The sequence below is a fragment of the Anser brachyrhynchus genome, assembly GCF_964034855.1.
Source record: "Anser brachyrhynchus genome assembly, chromosome: 14".
NCBI classification, from domain to species: domain Eukaryota; kingdom Metazoa; phylum Chordata; class Aves; order Anseriformes; family Anatidae; genus Anser; species Anser brachyrhynchus.
In genome coordinates, this window is record NC_137709.1 from 10,217,999 (window position 1) to 10,238,003 (window position 20,005).

Below are 20,005 nucleotides of genomic sequence, written 5' to 3' on the forward strand. Positions count from 1 at the left end.
TTTAAAAAATGAAAAAACATCTTGAAAACTGAAAATTTGACCGATTCCAATATCCAGACATTTTCCATGCAAAAATCAAACAGCTCACAGGTTGAAAGCAAAAATAAAATCAACAGTACACGGAATTTATATGAATAAAAATACGGAAGACGTGGTCAGCTTTCTTTATTTGAAATTTCAGGAATCTTTTTACACCTTTGATTAAAATAGCAATCATCTATAAGGCCTACTAGTGTAACTAGGCAAACCAGGTTTCGTATTATGATAACAATGTTGGAGTATAGACTTCAATGTTATTTTGTTTTCCCCTAATGAACTGATGCATATGCCATTTGTTTCATCTCTTAAGACCCCAGTCCTGCAGGCAGTGTTGGAAGGGAGCAATTCTCCATACCTAAACATATCTTTTTTTAGGTTCATTAGCATTCCCACTGCTGTGAGATAAGTTAACATGCATGCTTGCAGCATCTGGTTCTTCAAGCTAACAGGCCAGGACAAATATTCACTATAGTCTATGCTGCGTCGAGAAAACCATCAGCACCCAAAGAACCAAAATAAGCTTCTCCAGCATTCATTACATACACACAAACAGCAACATAGCTCTGCAGTATAACAAATCATATGGATGATGTCCACTGAAAGGACTGTGATCATTTCAGCCCCCATAGCGCTATTGTGGAGTACTACCTAATTCAGTAAAAATGTTTATTTACGGCATGCAAGCTACATAAACTTATGTGAAACTGATGTTTTATAATCTTATATTTTGGAGTTTGCCTTCTAGTTACAACTTAAATGTTTTTCTCCCATGAGACATTGTCAACATTAGAAAATTAAATAGGAATATTGTTACCTCGCCTTCTCCCATATGTCCTTGCTGCATGTTAAATGAGAAAGAAAACAGCCTTTCAAACATTGTTATAAGGACCAAAAGACCTCGTTTTATACTAACTCAGTGATTCTAAACCTGGTCATTTCAGATGGTGCTCACAAGCTGGCCTCCCCTCCCACCCACGATACCATGCCTTCCTTGCACCACCTCTCTTACTTCTTGGGGAAGCATGTTGATTTGAAGCTGACAAAATATACTCAAGGAGACTTTCTGAAAACAATTTTAGTTCTTAATTTGCACATTTCTTGTAGTATCTATTCCTTCCTCCTCTGCTGGATGTATGCCTGTAAGTAAACCGATCTTTCCTCATGCACCAGGTCCACTGACACTCATCCTGCAATGCCCCATGCTCTGCTCCTCGCCAAGATCAAGCATATTCTAACACTGATCTTCATCTGAACTCCAGGAAAAGCCCTAACACAAGGAACGTGGAAGACAGTTGTGTTTATTTCTGTTTTGAAAGTCGGTTGCAACAAATGTTTTGTACAACCCATAGAATCCTTGGTTGAAATTATTACTGGCAGCTGAAAAACCTAAAGTCAAGGAGAAAACGTCCGGGCCACTAAAGCTGCCTTTCAGACCTCCCGCAGCCCATGCACAACAGCACAGAATCTCCCCTACTAACTTTGTACTTCACTGGAATTATGCAACAGCTCCCCCCTGCTTCCTACTTTTCATTTTCCAAAACAAATCAATTCTACCACCAGTAAATACAGCATTTTTCTATGCTGGCTTCCAGTACCTGTTGTCAGAGCATGGTTAAACTTTGTAATCAAACTTGCACATTCTTTCTGTTTCAATCTCATTAAAATCTGTATCTGAAAGGAGGCCAACTGTTTTCAGAACTTGTATTCTTCTGGCAAGTACTACGAGAAACTCTGAGCACATCGCACATTTTATTTTGCTTCCTCATTCAAAATTGAGGCTGACGATTAGTTTAAGCATTTAAATATTTGTAAACCACAACAAAACACAAGCAGTTTCCTCTTTCAAAATAAAAATCATATCAATCTAATTTACTTCATGATTATTTAGCATCTTTAAGATCATTTACGTCTCTGATGTCTTGCTGATAAGCTCGCAATTAACATCAAGAATCAAAAATAACGAAGCCTTAGTCTTCAGACTGGAGCATACCCTCGAGTGTTCACACAGATAGATACTAGCTTCGTGGAGGAAGTTTAAAGGGCTTTACAAGTATAGTTTTTCCACAGTAGTTATAAATTTAGAAATCCAAGACACTCATTCAGTCCTCAAAGTAGAAAGTTTGAAGAAATTTGTCTTTCGTGGAAAGCAATCAGCAACCTTCCAGCTTTTCTGATAGAGCTCAGACGCATTTGCACGTTTTAGAAAACGTCAAGCACTTTCAAAAACAGCCCTGCCTATAAAGCCATAAAAATCTTGCCTGTGGTTTCTAAATTACTAACAAAACCGCACATCTCCTTCACTTGGAACACCCATTCTTGGCAGCAAAGCGTTCGGCACAGACACGATTCTCGCTGCAGATCTGTGACCACAATTTAGGTCAGCGGGCTCCTCACTGCTTTGCCACCTGTGTCACTCAAGACAATAGGATTTTGTTCTCCTTTCCCAGCATGGAAAACAGCAACAACAACAAAAAAAAGCTCTTCACCAGCTATGAAGTATTTCCACTGCCAAATACTACTGAAGAGATTTTGAGAACTAAGTACTAAGGTTTGGTTGTTTTTTTTTTTTCTTAATTTCCTTATTTTCTGCATTTGCTTCATCTAGCCCACAAATCCCAACATCTGACATTTCAAAGCATCTCTCAGGAGCCACAGCTTACAAACTACCCCAGTGCACTACAGATACAAACTTTCTCTGCTCATTGAATTCAGAGCTCATCACATGCCACTAATTTTGCACAATGTAATACAGCACTGAAAGAAAAGAATGCTCTCTTGGCAGCGCAGGGAGGCAGCTAACTGTGATTTACCAGTTCTGTTTCTGGCTTTCATAATTTCATATTAAGAGACATCTTACCCCAGCTAGCTCCAACACAAATGAAGCCTTAAGGTAACTTTACCAACAGGAGAAAAAGATTTAATGTTCAGCAACCCATGCTGAGAAATGAGACAACTGCAATGCTGGATTCCTCAAATCTATTTTTTTTCTCCATTTATTTAGTATTTCAGATAAATGCATCAAGGGCCTAAGACAGATTTATTAAACTCACAGGATATTTGAGCAAGAATTATTTTTACAAAACCTGAAAAATATAAAGTGTTTATGCAACCAGTTCAACTGTTTATTAATAACGTATGGAGTAAAATCAGTCCAAAATTTGAAATGCTATTAGCAGCTGCTTCATATATTCTGCCACCTCAGCACTCCTTGCCACACTCCTTTCTGTGTAAGAAAAAAAGCCTCTGATATTTTTGCAAGAATCTGTTGCTTTTAGTCTTTTATTTAACAAACCTAATGAACAAGCAACCCTCTCAAATTTTTGTCTCTTCACCTGAGACACTTAATGGGTTCCTGACCATCTCCCTCTCCCTCTCTCTTAAAATAACATTTTTTTGTACCTCACAAACGTGCCTAATAAATGTGTTCAGCTTTTTCTCTCTATAGGAAGCACCAAAAAGACTGCCAGCATGTTGTGCGTAACCACAGGGGCAATTCTGCATGAAGTACACCATTCCTGGTGACAAAGACATCCTGCTGAGGAAGCATGGATGCATGCAGGAGCCCTAACTCACTTGAACTCCCAACTTACTACAAGCTTGTCCTGCAATGTTTGTGCCCAGGCTGGGCACCTAGCGCTCTACTGGCTCCTGCTGCCTTCCACTCTGCAGACTGGGAGCCCTTGCAGGTGTATTTTGTGCCATTAACTGTGGGAGATTTACATAAAAAGGCCAGCTCAAGAGGCAGACTGCTTTAAGCAAAGGGACCAGCAAGCAGGAGGCTCTGGATCTTCTGTCTCATCCCAGCTTGCTAAGGCCACACCACGACTATGAGAACCAAGCAAGCATCCAAACAAAGCATCCCTAATTAGTATTAATAAACATAACAATACCCTGGAATGAACAGCCCAACTGAATGCTCAAAGCTAAATTATGCCTGTATCGTTTTTGACATTTCGACAGCGCAGACTTATTTCTAAAACATTCTGTACTGAACTATATTTTGAAATTGTAGCAAGCTTGACAGTGCTACGAACAAGACCGTTAAATACAAACTAGGGTAGTTTATTATCTTTTTTCCCTACTACTCCCTGTGGGCAGCCGGGGTTGATCACAGTTCAACAGAAAGTGGATAGTGTCATAAAGTGCTGCATGTGACTGTCAAGTCAAGTAAAAGTACTGCTTGTTATGCAGTCCTTGATTTTAGTTCTAAAACATTAAGGAAAAAATAATTAGGCCATGCTTCCATGACATAAGACGTGCATATGAGCAAAAAATTTTTACTCAGTTCAAGCACATAATCTCACTTCTGTCAAATCATCCAGAGGACATGATATAGTTTATGTTGACTGTAGAACAAAACAGATGATGGATGCGTGGTCTAAGCTCTGTCAATGCAGAATATAATGAGCAGGTGTTTTTTTTTAGCAAGTCTAAACTGACAGCAAATTTGTTCAGTATCAGAATTTCGCATCTTACAGTCACAGACATCTTTATCGTATTGTCAAATATGATCACTGTTTTAAAAACTTTTGTCACAAGCAAGGTACTAAAAAGGGATATAAGAGAGATTACGATAACCTTAGAAAAATTAAAACACCCCTATATGTCTGGAGAATGCATATTTGTCACGCTTTTAGCAGGGTCAAAGTCAGCATGAGAACAGAAAAGCAGATTACATTTGGGTGCACTGTAAAAATCACAGAAGTGCTTTGGGTGTAGATCCTGCAAAATTAAGCAACAGAGATGCCAAAAAATAGAAGAAAAAATGCTATTTACTTTTAAACAAACACTATATATTAAAAAAAATGCATGTGATGAGAAATATAGCTTTACTTTATATCCAAACTGTCCAAGCAAATGCTGAAAAACAAGAGTACTATAGTAGAGGCAAGTATTGTGCTTTATTTCAAGTAAAACCAGATGCTTGAAGACAAATATTTACCCATTACTTCTGCCGAGACCACTAATGAAATGAAGTCGCTGGTGTTTGGTAGCACTAGCATACAGGTCTGACTAGAATCCTTCGTTTTCAGTTCCAGGTCCCTGACACAAAACACAGCCAACACACAAAAGCTGAACAAGTTTCGTTTATTCCCAAACCCTAAAGAGAAGCCACCTATAAAACCTTCTAGTGCTGGCTCTTCTGATCGTAACAACGATTCACCTGTGGTAATGTTGAATCAATTGGGTTTACAAAGCAAAAAGGCAGCACCTGGCTGTAGAGCACAGAGTATCAGCGTAATAACTTTGGGTTGGTTGTAGACAACTTTACGCAACAAATAACTGGGAGGGCAGCAGGGGAAGAAGCTGAGAATGACCAGAGTCAAAGCTACTGTTCCCAAGACCTGTCCCATATGCTCCAAGTGTTCGGGGCTTTAACCTGCCTACAGAACTGCCTTCCCAAGGGGCTTGTGCGGTTACGTTTTGGGACAGAAGCTGCAGCGGTACCAGGACTCACTGCCACTGCACCAGGCAGGACCAGAGGCTTCCCCAGCAGCCAGCCTAGCCCAGCACGCATGCAAATCCACCTCTGGGAGAAACTCAAGCTAATTCCCAGGCTGGGCAACTGGGAGAGAAAGTCCTAGACGTGGTTCAAAAAGAAAAAGGGAAAAAAGAAAAAAGGTAACTATTAAAACACCAGGATTAAGGTTTGTGTGAGAGTTTTAAAAACCACCACCATTATTATCCTTTTACAGCTGATGCTCTCAGGTAGTCTGCCAGACTAACACAGTGCCATGCGGGCTGAACCTCAAAAGATGATCTTTCACACATTTCAACAACAACTTAACTCCGCGTGAAAGGTGACAAACCGAGTCTCACTCATCTCAAAAATACAGAAGCTTCAAAGGTAACTTTGAAGTTTTTTTTTGCCACCAAACGGAATAATACAGAGACATCTTTTCCAAAACAGACTTGCTTTAAATCCTGCACGTAGCTACAACTTTGTCTATAAGGTACCGATATTTCTTCATAATTCCTATTATACTACACTGGGTTATAGCAAATCAATCCAAATGGAACCCCTAAATATCACTCATATTTGAATGTATTTCTTCCCTTCCCTCCAGGAACCCCCACAGGGTCAGAGATAAAAAATCAAAAGCAGAAAAGCAAATCATGAGGCAGAACCCCCTGCTGCAAAATGGATGTTAGTTTGAATTATACGTGTATTTCAGAAAAACAGCCGCCCTACTGCTGCTGACACTAAGCTTTATTTTATATTCATGTATGACTTCTAGGGAATAGATAAGAAGTTACAAAAACATCCAATCTTCTCCCTCACTACCTCTCCCCATTTATGATATGGAATAATTGGCAGCATTTATCTTTTGAACATGTAAGCTATTACTATACTCATTTCAAAAATAACAAGTTAAAGGTAGAGTTTACAGCTGGGAGAAGGAAAAGCATTGCACAACTTTGCCAGTAAAGAGCAAATCAAGTTCTCCGCTACAGAACTACTTCAAATGTGACTTCCAGCAGGGTCCAAAATATATACTAATGATGGACTTTCTGACAGCAGGAAGGAAACAATAGGATGCCATATGCTAAAAACTGGTAGGCAGGATTTATTTACTAAGTGACAATAACAAACGATTGGTAGCCTCTAACGACTTATTACTGAATTTATTGAAACACAGAAAAGATGCAAAAACTTCACAAACCTTCCATTTGTGGCTGTGGTTCACAGGCACTGTTCCTGGATGCTTTATATATAGCATACCCTCTAGAGATGCTGGTATCTGCCTATACCATCAGCCTAACAATTTATGTAAAAGAACAGGCTGAATTATGCCCAGGCTTTAATGAATAACTTGAAATGCGATTCCTGCATGTGACTCTCAAGAGCTCAATTTACATTGGCATATACTAACATGCTGCAAGATTTAAAACCAGCGTTCCTTAAGTACAATAAGAAGTTCAAAGCAACTTATTTTTGTCTGTGGAAGGAATGATCACAAGGCAGCCTGGAATGCAACGTGACGGCTTTGTTCCTTTTTTAAGCATCCTCTTACTTCACTCCCAAACAATAAGGAAACAGTAGCACAAGCAAGTCACCATCACGCACGCTCAAGGCTCCGCAACAAAACATTTCCCCAGTTTTTGTTTTTACAATAACAATGTAAACAAGACACTGATTTTTCCAGGAACATATTTGAAAAAAACCTTTACTACACACTTCCCCACCCCCACTCCAAAGGGGAAAATTAACAGAAAACTGCATTTTGAAAAGTGTCGGCACTTTATTTCCTCCATCTAGATTCAAAGTGGTATACAGGACCGGACAGCAACACTATTTATTGCGACAATTTAAAATCACACGTGAACAACCAAGGCATTTTTAGAATGCTTTCAGAAAGTTGACTCCATCTCCCCAGCCATTTGTGCACTAACACTAGTGCCAAGATAAATATTATTATGTAACAGTACTATAAAAAACTGGAAATTAATTAATTTATTATGAATAGTATCGTACACTTTGTCTACCACAAGTGTCCCCACATTCCACAGGCCAAATTCATCCTTTTCTCCCACCTATGCAATCTGACTGCAGAGCTGGATCCCTGTTGACAGGATTCCTAAGAAAGTAAAAGTGAAAGAACTCGGCTCTGTGTGCCTCTGAGGACACTCAACTCTTGCTTATCTAGAAATACGCAAATGACTGAACCACTCATCTGAAAATCCAACTGTTTAATATACTGAAAGCAAACCCCAAACCTCCTGGCATCACAGCTAGCCAATCTGCGCTCCAACAAATAATAAATTAAGCCAAGTAAGGATAAAACTACTGTAAGATGTATGTTCAGATTTCCCTCTCCAGAAGTTCTTATCGTTATACCTAATGCTTAAGTACTAAAGTAAATAAAGAATACACAAATCTATATATATCACAATTGTCTCTCAAAATATCTTAAGTAACTAGATTTCAGTCTGCTGCATAGTCATTCAGGTATATGCAGAGACTGCCCACTAGGAAAAAATGCTCCTGGATTACTTGATTTAGTGTGATATTCCTAGGAGGCTACTAAAATTAACTGAAATATTTTGAATTTATTTTTTAGGTAGAGCAGCTGGTGGTTTTAGGACACACAATATAAATCCTAAAAGAATTAAATAATTTGTTTTGAATTCCAAACAAAAATGGGAAAAAAAAGTCTTAAGGGCTCTTAATATCTCTTCAGAAAGCAAAATCTAGACACAAAAGTTAAGCATGGACTTATCTGAATCACTATTTCTATTCCCAGCAAAATAAACAGCATTTAAAACTTAGTTTTACCTTTTCCTCTTTAATCCTCCAATAAAAAGCATTTCAGAATGCTTAAGAAACACAACCAGACGTCTCAAATGTGGGAAATGCTGTACTTGTTTGCATGTGCACTTTTAATTTGCTCCTCCTAGGCAAGAACACCCCCCTATCGCAGCCAGTATTTCAGGCAAGCTAAAGTCTTCTGTGTTACAGGTCCTTGAAACAACAAGCATTCAAGAATCAGCTCCCTTATTTTCGCACCCAGGCTTTCAAGACAAAGAAACCAAATTTTATTTGTTGCAGGTATGCAGAACCCTAGCCAGAAAACCACTAACAGAAAACCACTGACATACTAGTGGCTACGAGGAAGAAGCTGTATTACAGAAATTTTGCTGCTTTGCAAATAAAAATATGCCACAGAAATTGCAAGCCTTTAACAGGTAATCCAAGTGATCTCACATGCTCTGTAATAGCAAAGGTACTTTCAGAAGAGCCTGTCCCAAACGACAACCATACATCTAACTGGTGTTACCTGACTTTCTTCTCTAGAAGAGTGCATGTAACAGACCACAGAAATTGAAGTGTGGTGCTGTTACAGTCTTGTTCCCATTTATACTTATGCCTCATTTGTTGCTTGCTTTCTTTAAAACCCATCCCCGTTTTCATTATGTCTCCCTTTTCTTCTTTATTTCACATTTAGGGAAAGCACATCAGGCTTTTCATTCTGCTGCTTTCATGCCATTTCTAACTTGATAAACATGATGGTAGAGAGTATGCAAAACGTGGCTAACAAAGGATTCAAAGAGCTAACAATTCAACATCAAGGAAAAAAAGTGAACAAAGAAGAAAGACTAAAGACAGGTAGTTGCAGCAGTTTGGGAAGGGAGGCAGGGCGAGCTCTCTATCTTCTAAAGCAAGGCACAGAAACTACTCATGGAATACAGTTCCGTAGTAAAGGCTTCTTTGAAGATGATCCAGAATGGCCAGAGATTATCAAAGAATTCAGAAATGAAAAAGAAAAAAAAATAAAGCATTTGGTGGACAGTAATATTGAACAAGGCATAAGACTAAAGACTAAAAAAAAAAAAAAAAAAAAGACAAATATGAAAAAGAAACCAAGAAAAGATTTTACTCAGAATAGCAAGGCTGCTGCCATGGTATTCAGCACAACTCTGCTGGCTTTAACGCTTTTCAAGATGAAATCACTGATTTAGATATTGGAACTTCTAGCAGTATTTTTGATGTTCTGTAGTGTTTTAAAAATCAGTATCTGCCTCATCACTTGCAGGACATATATTTCTAGGAAACATCTTGTTTAAGGAATATGAAAGGTGTTTAATTTTCCATGCAGACCCCAGAGGTGGGATGGCATGGCAAGGGGCCTATGAGAAATGTTTTTCAAGACTGGATAAAAACAACATAGGCCTCATACTCTAATGAAGTTAACAGGAATCTTCACATTGATTTCAAAGTTGGACCAGGATCAGAAAACCCTGGGATATTTGTACTGCTCTGTGGTGGCAGGGGAAGGAATTTCCTGGCCTCAAAGGGTGGTTACATTAATACCCTCTAGTTCATTGCTCAATACCTCACTTTTTGACAGCATAAATCGAGGTGTTACTCTCGCCTAGCTGAATTAATACCTTACCCCAAAATCCTGAAGGACTGACGTATAAACATCTAATTCTTTGACACCTGCGTCATCAAGAGCTATACTTCTATAGAAATGCAGATGTTATCACTAGCAAATAAATTCTGGAAAAATCCCCAAGCTCTGAGTAGCACCATAAGCTACATACTACTTTTGAGATACATACAATTGAGAGTGTCAATAAATCCAGGGGAATTAATTTATTATAAACAGTAATTCACCTCTTCCAACAGTTATGTTCTGTAACTGAAAACAAATATTAATCCCACACATTTCAGTACATTTCCCAAATAACTCTGGATGATTGCAAAGACATTTATTATAACATCTTAAATACTGCATCCCTGTCCTGGGATTTTGCAGTATTCATAGTAGGATGAAGATTTATAGCAGACAGAAAGGAAAGCAGCAGTAACCTGCCTACTGCTTTATTCCTTAAATCATATGCATCATGGCACATGGATATGGTTTAAATTATTTATTAGGCAATGTACGGTATCTTCTGAGAGAGTAGAATAGTGTTGGCTTTTCGCAGTTGATAGCAGAGAATTAAGGTGTGCCAGAGCCAAGGAATAATCAAGGAAAAATCCTGAACGCCTTGACCTCAACGACACCGTGTGGCCTCGGGGCAGGCTGCGATGCTGGCACGGGGCTGCCAAGGGAAGGGCAGGCTGGGGCTGCATTACCATCAGCCTCAACACTGCCAATTTCAGAGTACCATAAATTAGAAACCCTACAGGCACTGCCCCATTGGCTCACTGCAGACACCGAACCCGGTGCCCACTCCCATTCGAGAGCCATTTCAAGGCTTCGGCAGAGGGGCCAAAGCACCCAGCACCCCCCACCTCGCTCCCCCTCGCCGATCTGGGACTCGGCCACCTCAGGAGTCCTCCAGAAGGGGGCTGCCAGAAGGGGGCTGCCAGAAGGGGGCTGCCAGAAGCTGCCCAGGCCCCAGCCGGCGGAGGCCCCCAGCCCGCAGGCCGATTGCTAAGCCTTGGGCCCTGCTGAGGGCTGCCTCTGGGCCTGCAGCCTGCCTGGGGTTGGCAGCTTGAAGCACTGCTCTGCCTCCCAAATCAAGTTTTCCCTTCGTAGGCCCACCAGATTCAGCCTCTCTTACAGAGGGGCATTTGGTTCAGGGCACAAAAACAAATCTCGTAAATGAGAAAGCTGGAAGATCGGGAATAGGCAGCAAATGTAAAACCAGAGCCTTACGGACATCGTGATCGCTGCTGCGTAAGGTTAGAGGCCAACCTATGGCCTGACCTCAATATTTACTAATGGAAGATTTCTGCTAATTCCGGCTGCCCAGGGGATTTCGCCTCCCTACCGCCTCGCTGGCTGTTTTTAAGTGAAGGCTCTGGTAAAGTCCCATCGTTGGAAAGGCTGGCCTAAATCAACATACACTTCAGCTACCAGCAGAGGAACTGGAAAAAGAAAGCATAGCGAAAGACTAAAAAATGAAAATATTGAATATTGCCCCAAAATTATGAGTATTGGGTATATGTGGAAAGAAAGCACGCCCCTATTTAATACAATGATAGTGCTTCCATTTTAACCCAAGTGAAAATAGTGGATTATAACATGACTGGGAGCTGCTGATTACAAATAAAACTCACCTAGACTGTTTCCCCCACCACAGCCCCATTAGCTAGGGATGGAGGTTATTGCTGCCAGATCCAGTTCAGCAGCACTCTGAAATAATGTTGCAACTGGTTTTACTCTTAATTAATATGCACTCCAGTCTGAATACCCCATTGGCCTTTCCTGGTTACTAATGTAGCCAGCAAAATTCAGGAAGACCCCGAGCAAGAAACACCCAATACAGTAAGTCATCCCAAAGACAATTGCAGCAAACCCTGTTGGCGTTCAGTGCTGCCGAGTGAAAGTTTCTGCACATTTTACAGTAAGGTGGATATGTCCAAGTTGCAAGTGAGTAATCCGTGGCTAAGACTGTTGAGGCAAGGCACACAAACGAGACCAACTGTGATCCTGTTGGTGTGGTCTGAGGTGAGGCCACCACAAGTCCCATGTGGAACCCGCTCCCATACAAGGGGCAGCAGAAGCCATAAAGACGCCTGCAGCGTTGGGCCACGGATGCACAGATCTGCCAGAGGCCTCTGCCTTCCAGGACTCAATAAACAGATGGCGTACCTCTTCGCACAGAACAACAGTAGGGAAGAAACATTCATCTTAGCTGCCAACTTAAAGCTTTCCTCATTGCTATGAAAACATAAAGATGGTTTGGAAACAAAACAAAACCTCAAAATGTATTGTTTTAACTTTTAAAATAGCTCAGAGTTTGTCCTGTGCGAGCATAAAGGACCACTTACCTAAAAAGAATCGTAGCCATTGTTACTTAGCCCTTGGCAAAAATTGGGCCATATTCTCACCAGAGTCTCACTGGTTTTCTGGGTCATTTAGGAAACCGAATGGCCCATTTTACTCAATTAATACAAACATGTTGCATAATCCATACAACGAGAAAAGAAACAACTAGTTCTCTTTCTTCTCCAATACCCTGAAAATGCTGTCAAAACAGTTTTCATCCCTTTGATCAAAGAACACTTCATAAGGTTCATTGTGGAATCCTCACCTACTTTCTTCACATCTGAAAAACTTTTCAAATCAACATTAAGGGGCTGATGATTGCTTAAAATATACAGTTAGGTATATGTCATGTCACTCAGAAAAATCCTGAAGGGTGTCAGTTCTCATCGTTCTGGCTTTCTCATCTCTAAAATGTAGAGCTGCTGTTTGACTTGCTCTACCAGTGTCTGCATGTATATTCTGACCTTATGCTACCTCTAAAGCCTTTCTTTTTGTGCATAAGAATCTCTAGTCTCATTTTTCACCACACAGCTTTCAGACAGATACTGAGCTATTCACACCCCAATTTTAGAGTGCTTCACAGTGCTAGAAGCGGATTTGCTGGTCTGATTCAACCTATTTCATTTTGCACAATTTCCAGGCAACAACCTTATATCCTGAACTGCACTATAGGATACTTCAGTAATAAAGCAGTCTGCTGCCATAAAGTATTTAAAGACATTTCAGTGTCATTTAACAAGGAAATATTTAGTCAACCTACTACTATTACAGTAATGCTCAAATTGCCATCTGGAAGGCCCAGATTCAAAAATCAGTCTCTGGATCCCGAGCTCAGCTCACGAAGGACGAATACATTGTGAAGAAGATGCAATTAGTCTCCAGGGAAGGGCTTCTGCAGATTGTCATTGGCTATGCAGAATGCAGCACACTTGCTCGTGTGGATAAAAATAACATATTGAAATGGCAGCTGCTCCGCAAAGGAAAAGGATTCGCACAGGGGTAAAAATACAGATTAGAATGAGGAAAAAAATGGTAAAACGCCTATTGAAAGTGCTAAATGGTAATATTGAATATAGTACATCAATGGTGCTTAATATTTACCTTTGAACCTCAAGCAGGAAACACTATTTCACATAGCAAGACAACACAAGAACATAATTATTAGGCTCCTATAAACCCAAGGCCAGGACAGCTAATCACCTCAGTCAAGAAGTACACATTGTGAATGGAATTTTTAAGAATTCCTACTTATAATTTTTACAGGATCCAAAACCTGCTACTATGAACATAGCATTTAAAGATAAAAAGAATTTCTTTAAAGTTCCAAAAGCCAGTGGGTTCCAAACTGTGACCTTGTCCATACTCTTGTTCTGAAGGTGTATTTTAACACAGTACCTTTTTCTCTTGAAGTCCACTACAGCATGAAAGGGATGGTATTAGTGTTATATACGAAACTCATGTTAAGCCAATATTAAAGCCTCTCAAGGACTTAAAAGATAGCAGGGAGACCTATTAGATCATCTAAATTATTTCCATGCCATTCTGAGATTGCTCTCTGCAGCATGCTTTATTAGTGTCTTGCCCAGGCTATTTTTAAAGTCTCAAACCCAGCAGCTTTTCCCTTATGAGAGTAGCCAACTTCAGTTTAAAAGCATTATATGCACAGGTTAACCTAGTTAAAACACAGAACAAAAAACTTCATATGAATCTGCTTATCTAACTCTAGGTGTTTGAAATGGAAAGTAAGATTTTGAACTGACAACCATAATTTGTGATATTTTAAGAGTTTTAGATCCAAAGTTTCAAAAGATTCCTTTCAAACAGTTTAAATAAAGGTGATACAAGACAAAGAGAGAAAACAGAAGAGAGAGAGTCTGTTAAGACATAATCTTACACCAACTGATATTGATGGGGAAAAAAAGCAACACAAAAGGTTTGTGGTCACATGAGCCCTTCTTCAGACTTGACTTGAAATATGTTTTGTACCAGCAAGTTGCAATTTTTTCCCAGCTGTATCAGTTGGTTTAACTAAAGGTATTTCTTCTCCTTGCAAATCCTGCCCTACCTACAAATGATCACTGCAGCATTACCACAACACAGGAGATGCGAGCTTGAATAAAGATCCATTCCTAACTGCATTACAGCAAATACGTTACTGCATTAAGTCTGCCGTGCCAGATAAGCAGCAGTCCAATTCAGTGTACTGCATGTTTCACCACAAGCAAACTTAATGCTTTTGCTGAGGAGACCCTTGAAAAATGAAGAGACTTCTCAACAATGAAGTACTTCACGTAAGCACTTAAAATTTTCATCTTAGTGTTTTATAACAATTAAGCAAGAAACAGAGAGATGTATAAAGCACTCAAGAAATAATACCAATAACAAAACCAGCCTGATATCTCTGTGTTCTGATCGGTACGATGCGATGCCCACAAAACCCGAGCGAGACAAAGCACAGATGACTCTGCAGAGGGGATTAACAACCAAGCTCAAGCAGGAAATTAACATCTATCAGAACTATGTGTGTTCTTTGCTGATACACTTATTCCATCATTCTTAAAACACTGAAAGCACTCAAAAAAAATAAAAGACTGCAATTGCAAAGAATCTTTTCAAAGCATTTAATCTAAAAATCACACTACCCTGGTTTAGTTGCTGAATATAAATACGTATCAATCTGACTTTGTTAAATTCAAATTTAAAGGGAGACTTTATTTGTCACCTTGGGTTGCTACCTTGCCAGATTTGAGTAGCTAAAACCTGGGTTGGGCCTGTGCGACAGTTGAACAGGTCTCAGAGCAAATCCCAGGTGCTGCAATCAAGGAAGGGCACCTGACATTTGGTTCAGTGTACAGTGCTGGGGCATAGGATATTGCCATTTCCAGGCAGAACATAAAACAGACAAAAGCCTTTACTACTTGTCATTAATGAAAGCCTGACCCCAACCACATAAGTAGGGAGTTTCTTTTTTTTTCTTTTTTTTTTAATTCATCCAGCATTACTTTCTGTCCACATCGAGCTCCCCTTGTCGTTTCCATAGCAAAGTATTTCTTGGTATTTCTCATCACCCTGGATTACTGCACAGTACTGGGGATGTGAAATGCAAACTGCATTTCAGACCAAAGAGAATGCAACAAACAAGTTACTGCCAATTAATCAAAGGTCGGTCTTCTGAGTAAAAATCACTATTAGAACAAGCCAGATTTCATTAACACCACAGGCCTTGATATCAAAAGAAATTTACTTTTAGAAACCACAAGTCCAGCTTTGTTTTTTAGTGGTCTCATGACTGGTAACAAAACTGAATCCTTGGAGTACAAATGAGTAGAAATATGAGTTTGACTACTTTCACTTACACAATTAACCCTCAAACTGATGTAAATTACTCATTTTACAGAATAAGAAACTAAACTTCTGAATTTTAACCCATAAATAGTTTCTACTCAGGTTTAGATAAGGATGTAGACAATGCTTTGAGTATTTTCTAAGTTGAGGTATTTTCAAAGAAATTTACATCTGACAAAAAAAAAAAAGGTAAGTCCCAACTGCAAGTCATTTCAACATATCCCCCTTCCTTTCCCAATGGCAAAAGAATTCTGAATTCAAGGTGGCAAAAATGAAAAGAAAGGTAAAGGGATTAAAAAGTCAGAAATATTCGGTGTTCTTCTCAAAATGACATACTTAAAACTCCCTCTTCCCCAGGACTGAAAGAACTATGACTTCAGGCAGGAAAGCACTACAAAGCAGAAAGTTATGTCTCACTGATCTGCTCAAGATTCCTGAAGCTGATCATTTTTACAGGCTGCACACATTGTATCTATTAAAAACAACACTGGCAACTTACACAAAAGATCAGCTTATGTTTGTGTTTCGCATTGTTTTACATAAAGACAAAACACACTCCAGTGCTCATGTGCTGCAATCGCTTCATCTAGGGACAACTGCAAAAGGAGGCCTACCCGAGCTGACCCACATGCACTTGGTGCACATTATAACTTTACTTTTCCTAACCAAAACTGAAGTTTCTTATCCTAAGTAAGCATGTCTTCCCAATTATTTACTGCAGGAAATAGTCTCTTGCTAAATTTACCTTTCAGTGAATCATTTTCAGCTCTCATTATGTCAATTAGTGAATTCTCCAGTGAATGCATGTCGAAAGTCCTTGTACGATCCTGCAAGCAAATAAAAACAAACACAGTTTAGGAAACACAGTGTTTTAAAAAAGAAAAAAAAACACCTACCCAAAGCATAAAAACTTCAGGTTTTTTCTATATCACTACAACAGACTTAAGCTAAAGCACATGCTTATATGCCCCTGAAGTCAAATACAGAAAATTAGAATATTCTGAATATAAATCCAACCCATATTTATCATAACTAATGATTTCTTTAATAAACCCCAATTCAATATTTAATTTTGTTTCTTTGCTCTACAGTTAAACTTTGTTAAAAAATAATTTAAGTTCACATTTAGGAGGTGAAGATAGATCCTAGGAGAGAGAGTTGCAAAGAGAAGTCATAAAACAGGCACTTCAGCCTGAACTAGAGAAAATCTGAATTCCAGAAACACACAGCTTTTTCTTCACCTAAACTACTACCCAATAAAATTAAATAATCTAATTCCGCACAGTCAAATCAAATTCTGCATAAAGTATTTCACACAAGGAGTAGTGCCACCTAGTAAACCGGACTACTTGAACAAGTTACCTCTGGTTTTTAATTCCCTGAATTCACAGGTTTGATATTCCAAGCATTACTCAAATTGAAGGATTCAGAAAATATGAGGCAAGATGTCTCATGCACCTAACCATTTCATTACATCAATCCATTTGAAGTGTATTTACCACATTTCTTCTTCATGCTAACCAAAGACACAGATATGTCTCAGGCTTTCCCAACTAAAACAACACATTCCACATCTTGAAAATTTGATGTTATATTAATGTAACACAAAATATCCTGGTATTTCATTTTAATTAGTAAATTCAGGATAACCAAACTTTGAAATCTTTACGGTATCACCAAAGGTCACTAATGGAAGCAAAAAATCTCCCATTCACAGAATTATTCACCTATCCCTGTTATCCATTTATTTATTGATTTGGAGATCTGTAGAAACATCTACATGGAATTCTATAAATCAATCAATCTCACATTTAATTTTTCTGAGTCCAAGAACTCTAATATTGTTTCCAAAGGTTTTATTTCATGCATGTTTTATGAGATTCATCTCTGAACTGAGATCAAGCATGGAAAGTATCTGTTGACATAAGAAGGCAGGAGATTACAACATTATTTGGTCTAACCTGCTTCTCTGCAACTACCATTATTAATGCAGTGAAAATGCATTTTTTGTCCTTAACTCTAGCTGTGAAGCTGAAACTTCTCCAAAGCAAACAGATCCAGATTTGATCATGTTTCAAACCAGTGAATTCAGAAAGGTAATGCCCCTCTGATACACAGCTGAACGCCACGATGTCCCCTACCGCCAGTAATGGAGTGCTAAAGCAGTATCAATGGCAGTGCTGCAAGAGGCATTCTTTGTATCAGACAACGATCAGTCATCTTGGACTTTAACCACTTAATACTATTTTAAGAGCAGGAATCCACTAGCTCGTAGAGTCCTGATCCATTTCCAAGTTTGTAAGTTACATTCCGACTGCTAAAAAATCCTGTTTTCTAACTAAATTTTCTGACAGTTTTCCCTTCCTTGGAACAGTGTATTACTGACACAGAACTGGCGAAGTATTTCTACCCGGATGTGCTGCATTTCAAATAGCATCAGAAAGATCTGAGTTGGGAACCGTTTACTTTATTAGTCTAGACCAAAATGAAATTTGCTACGAAAAGCATAGCGCGGCCCTGTGGCCCACAGCATTTATTTCCTTGGCCATCTATATTACATTGATGCATCTTAGAGAAACTATTGCAAGCATTTGGATTATTTAGTTTCACAAGTTTCCTGCTGGTTTCTTAGTAATATGGCGATATTCTGGGAATACTTAGTTTATTGTTTTGGTTTATACATTGCTAGTCCCTGAATTTTTCAAACTTCAGTTACACTAAAATACCTGAGCAGAACTGAGTCCTGTGGTCTGCACGCTGGACCCACTGGGATCCAGCAGCTATATAACTGAGGAATGGATACTGGAAGAGTCTCTACATTTTCAGCAGTCTTCCTAAAGTGACAAAAATAGCCTAAGACACAGATGGGAACATTTTCTGAAACCCCAACATGCTTCAGAAGGTACTCTTTTTTTCCATTCTGCCTTTCGGATCGCATTGTGTTCCTTTGTGTGGGATTAACCTCAACTCCAACATATAAACAGCTGTAAAATCTTTACAGGGTGCAGAAACTGAGCAGTTTCAGGTGTCTGCTGAATTTGTGGCACTTAGCATTTCAGTTGTCTGAGACAAACAAAGGGCGAAACCAAAGCTAAATGACTTCTGATGTACTGTGCTGTGAATGTGCCACACTGAATGAGCACTAGGAAAGTCTCCCATCTCTAAAATATCCACGTTATGCTGGATAGAGCTATAGTAACAAACAGAGGGTTTTGCTGCAATGGGTAGTATTTAACATTGAGAACAGAGCTTAAACATCTGAGGAGGAAAAAGAAAAATGGAATTGAAGTGGTTAGCTGATAGGAACACCATTTTCTCCAACGGAAGCAGTGTGGTGAGGAGTTTACAGTTTTCCCCTTCTTTTAGCGTAAGGCCCATAAGCTTCTAACCACACTGCAGACACTTTAAAACACGGCGCTGTGCACCACCACAAAGATTAATTGGTTGTATTCCTACCTTTAGCCATTAACAATGACATAAAAAGAAGGACTGTCTACAGAACACGCCTGAAATACGGCCTGCATTCAGATTCCTGCTCTCCAGTGGTTCCAGTAACCTGTCACAGTGACCGACAAGGCTGTCATAGGCTAGAGAGCTCTCAAAATGCCGATCCGGTACTATTTCTTGGGAAGATGAGTCTCGTTCCTCAGCTGTTTGAAACAGTTTGCTGCTCCATGTCTCCGCTCACTGATTAGAAGACAGCAAACCACATTAAACACAACACTAGGAACCACTACCAACTGTTAAACTGAGTTTGCGTATGTTCCTGAAATGAATGCAGCACTCCACCTCTCTGGGAATGCAGAGTAAACTCAAGAACTTGGCATATAAGTAAACCTGTATACATCTATCGCATGCAAAGATGTCTCTCTTATAAATGACCTAAATAAAAACTAGCCGAAATGAAATCAGCAGTTTGCACGCTGCTTATTGTAAAAGAACTCCACTAATTTAGCTGACTACCTATCGTGCCACTGAAAGGATCCACGCTACTAGGGAAAGTCAGTATTGGTAGTTTTTAGATGTTCTGTAAAATTTAAAGACCTTTTATTCTGAGACTGCTTTGAAAACAGTAGCGTGAGTTTTGCCAGTCTTAACTTCCAAGATGATCAGCACATTCTATCAGGAACACATATCCAAAATATGCGTGTAACTTAAATACATAATATATCTAACATATCTGAAAATAAGGACTGAAGCCATGGTAGCAGTGGTGGCCGTATTGCTGGATACATGTATAACTCTGCATTTAACTCCATGACATCAAAAAGCTGTAACAATCAAAATATTGATCACTGGCTGGTATCTAAATCTGGGAAAGAGCTATTTGCAGATACATATTAATTACAAGTTATAAAGCAAGTGAGTCACGCTGTGCTCAGTAGAAAAAAATG

The 20,005-nt window shown here is 39.2% G+C and overlaps 1 protein-coding gene across 2 annotated transcripts in view; it reads right to left on the bottom strand.

The window, feature by feature from the left end:
* CPEB4 (cytoplasmic polyadenylation element binding protein 4) overlaps positions 1 to 20,005 on the bottom strand; it is a 43,111-nt gene that overhangs the window by 13,871 nt on the left and 9,235 nt on the right. Inside the window, exons 2-3 of one of the 2 annotated variants that reach the window (XM_080555268.1) lie at positions 16,357 to 16,438; positions 854 to 877 (exon numbers count right to left, since the gene is read on the bottom strand). In XM_080555268.1, coding sequence (XP_080411394.1) covers positions 854 to 877; positions 16,357 to 16,438 — 106 coding nt within the window. The remainder of the gene's footprint in view (positions 1 to 853; positions 878 to 16,356; positions 16,439 to 20,005) is intronic. The other variant, XM_080555269.1, reaches the window with a different exon arrangement.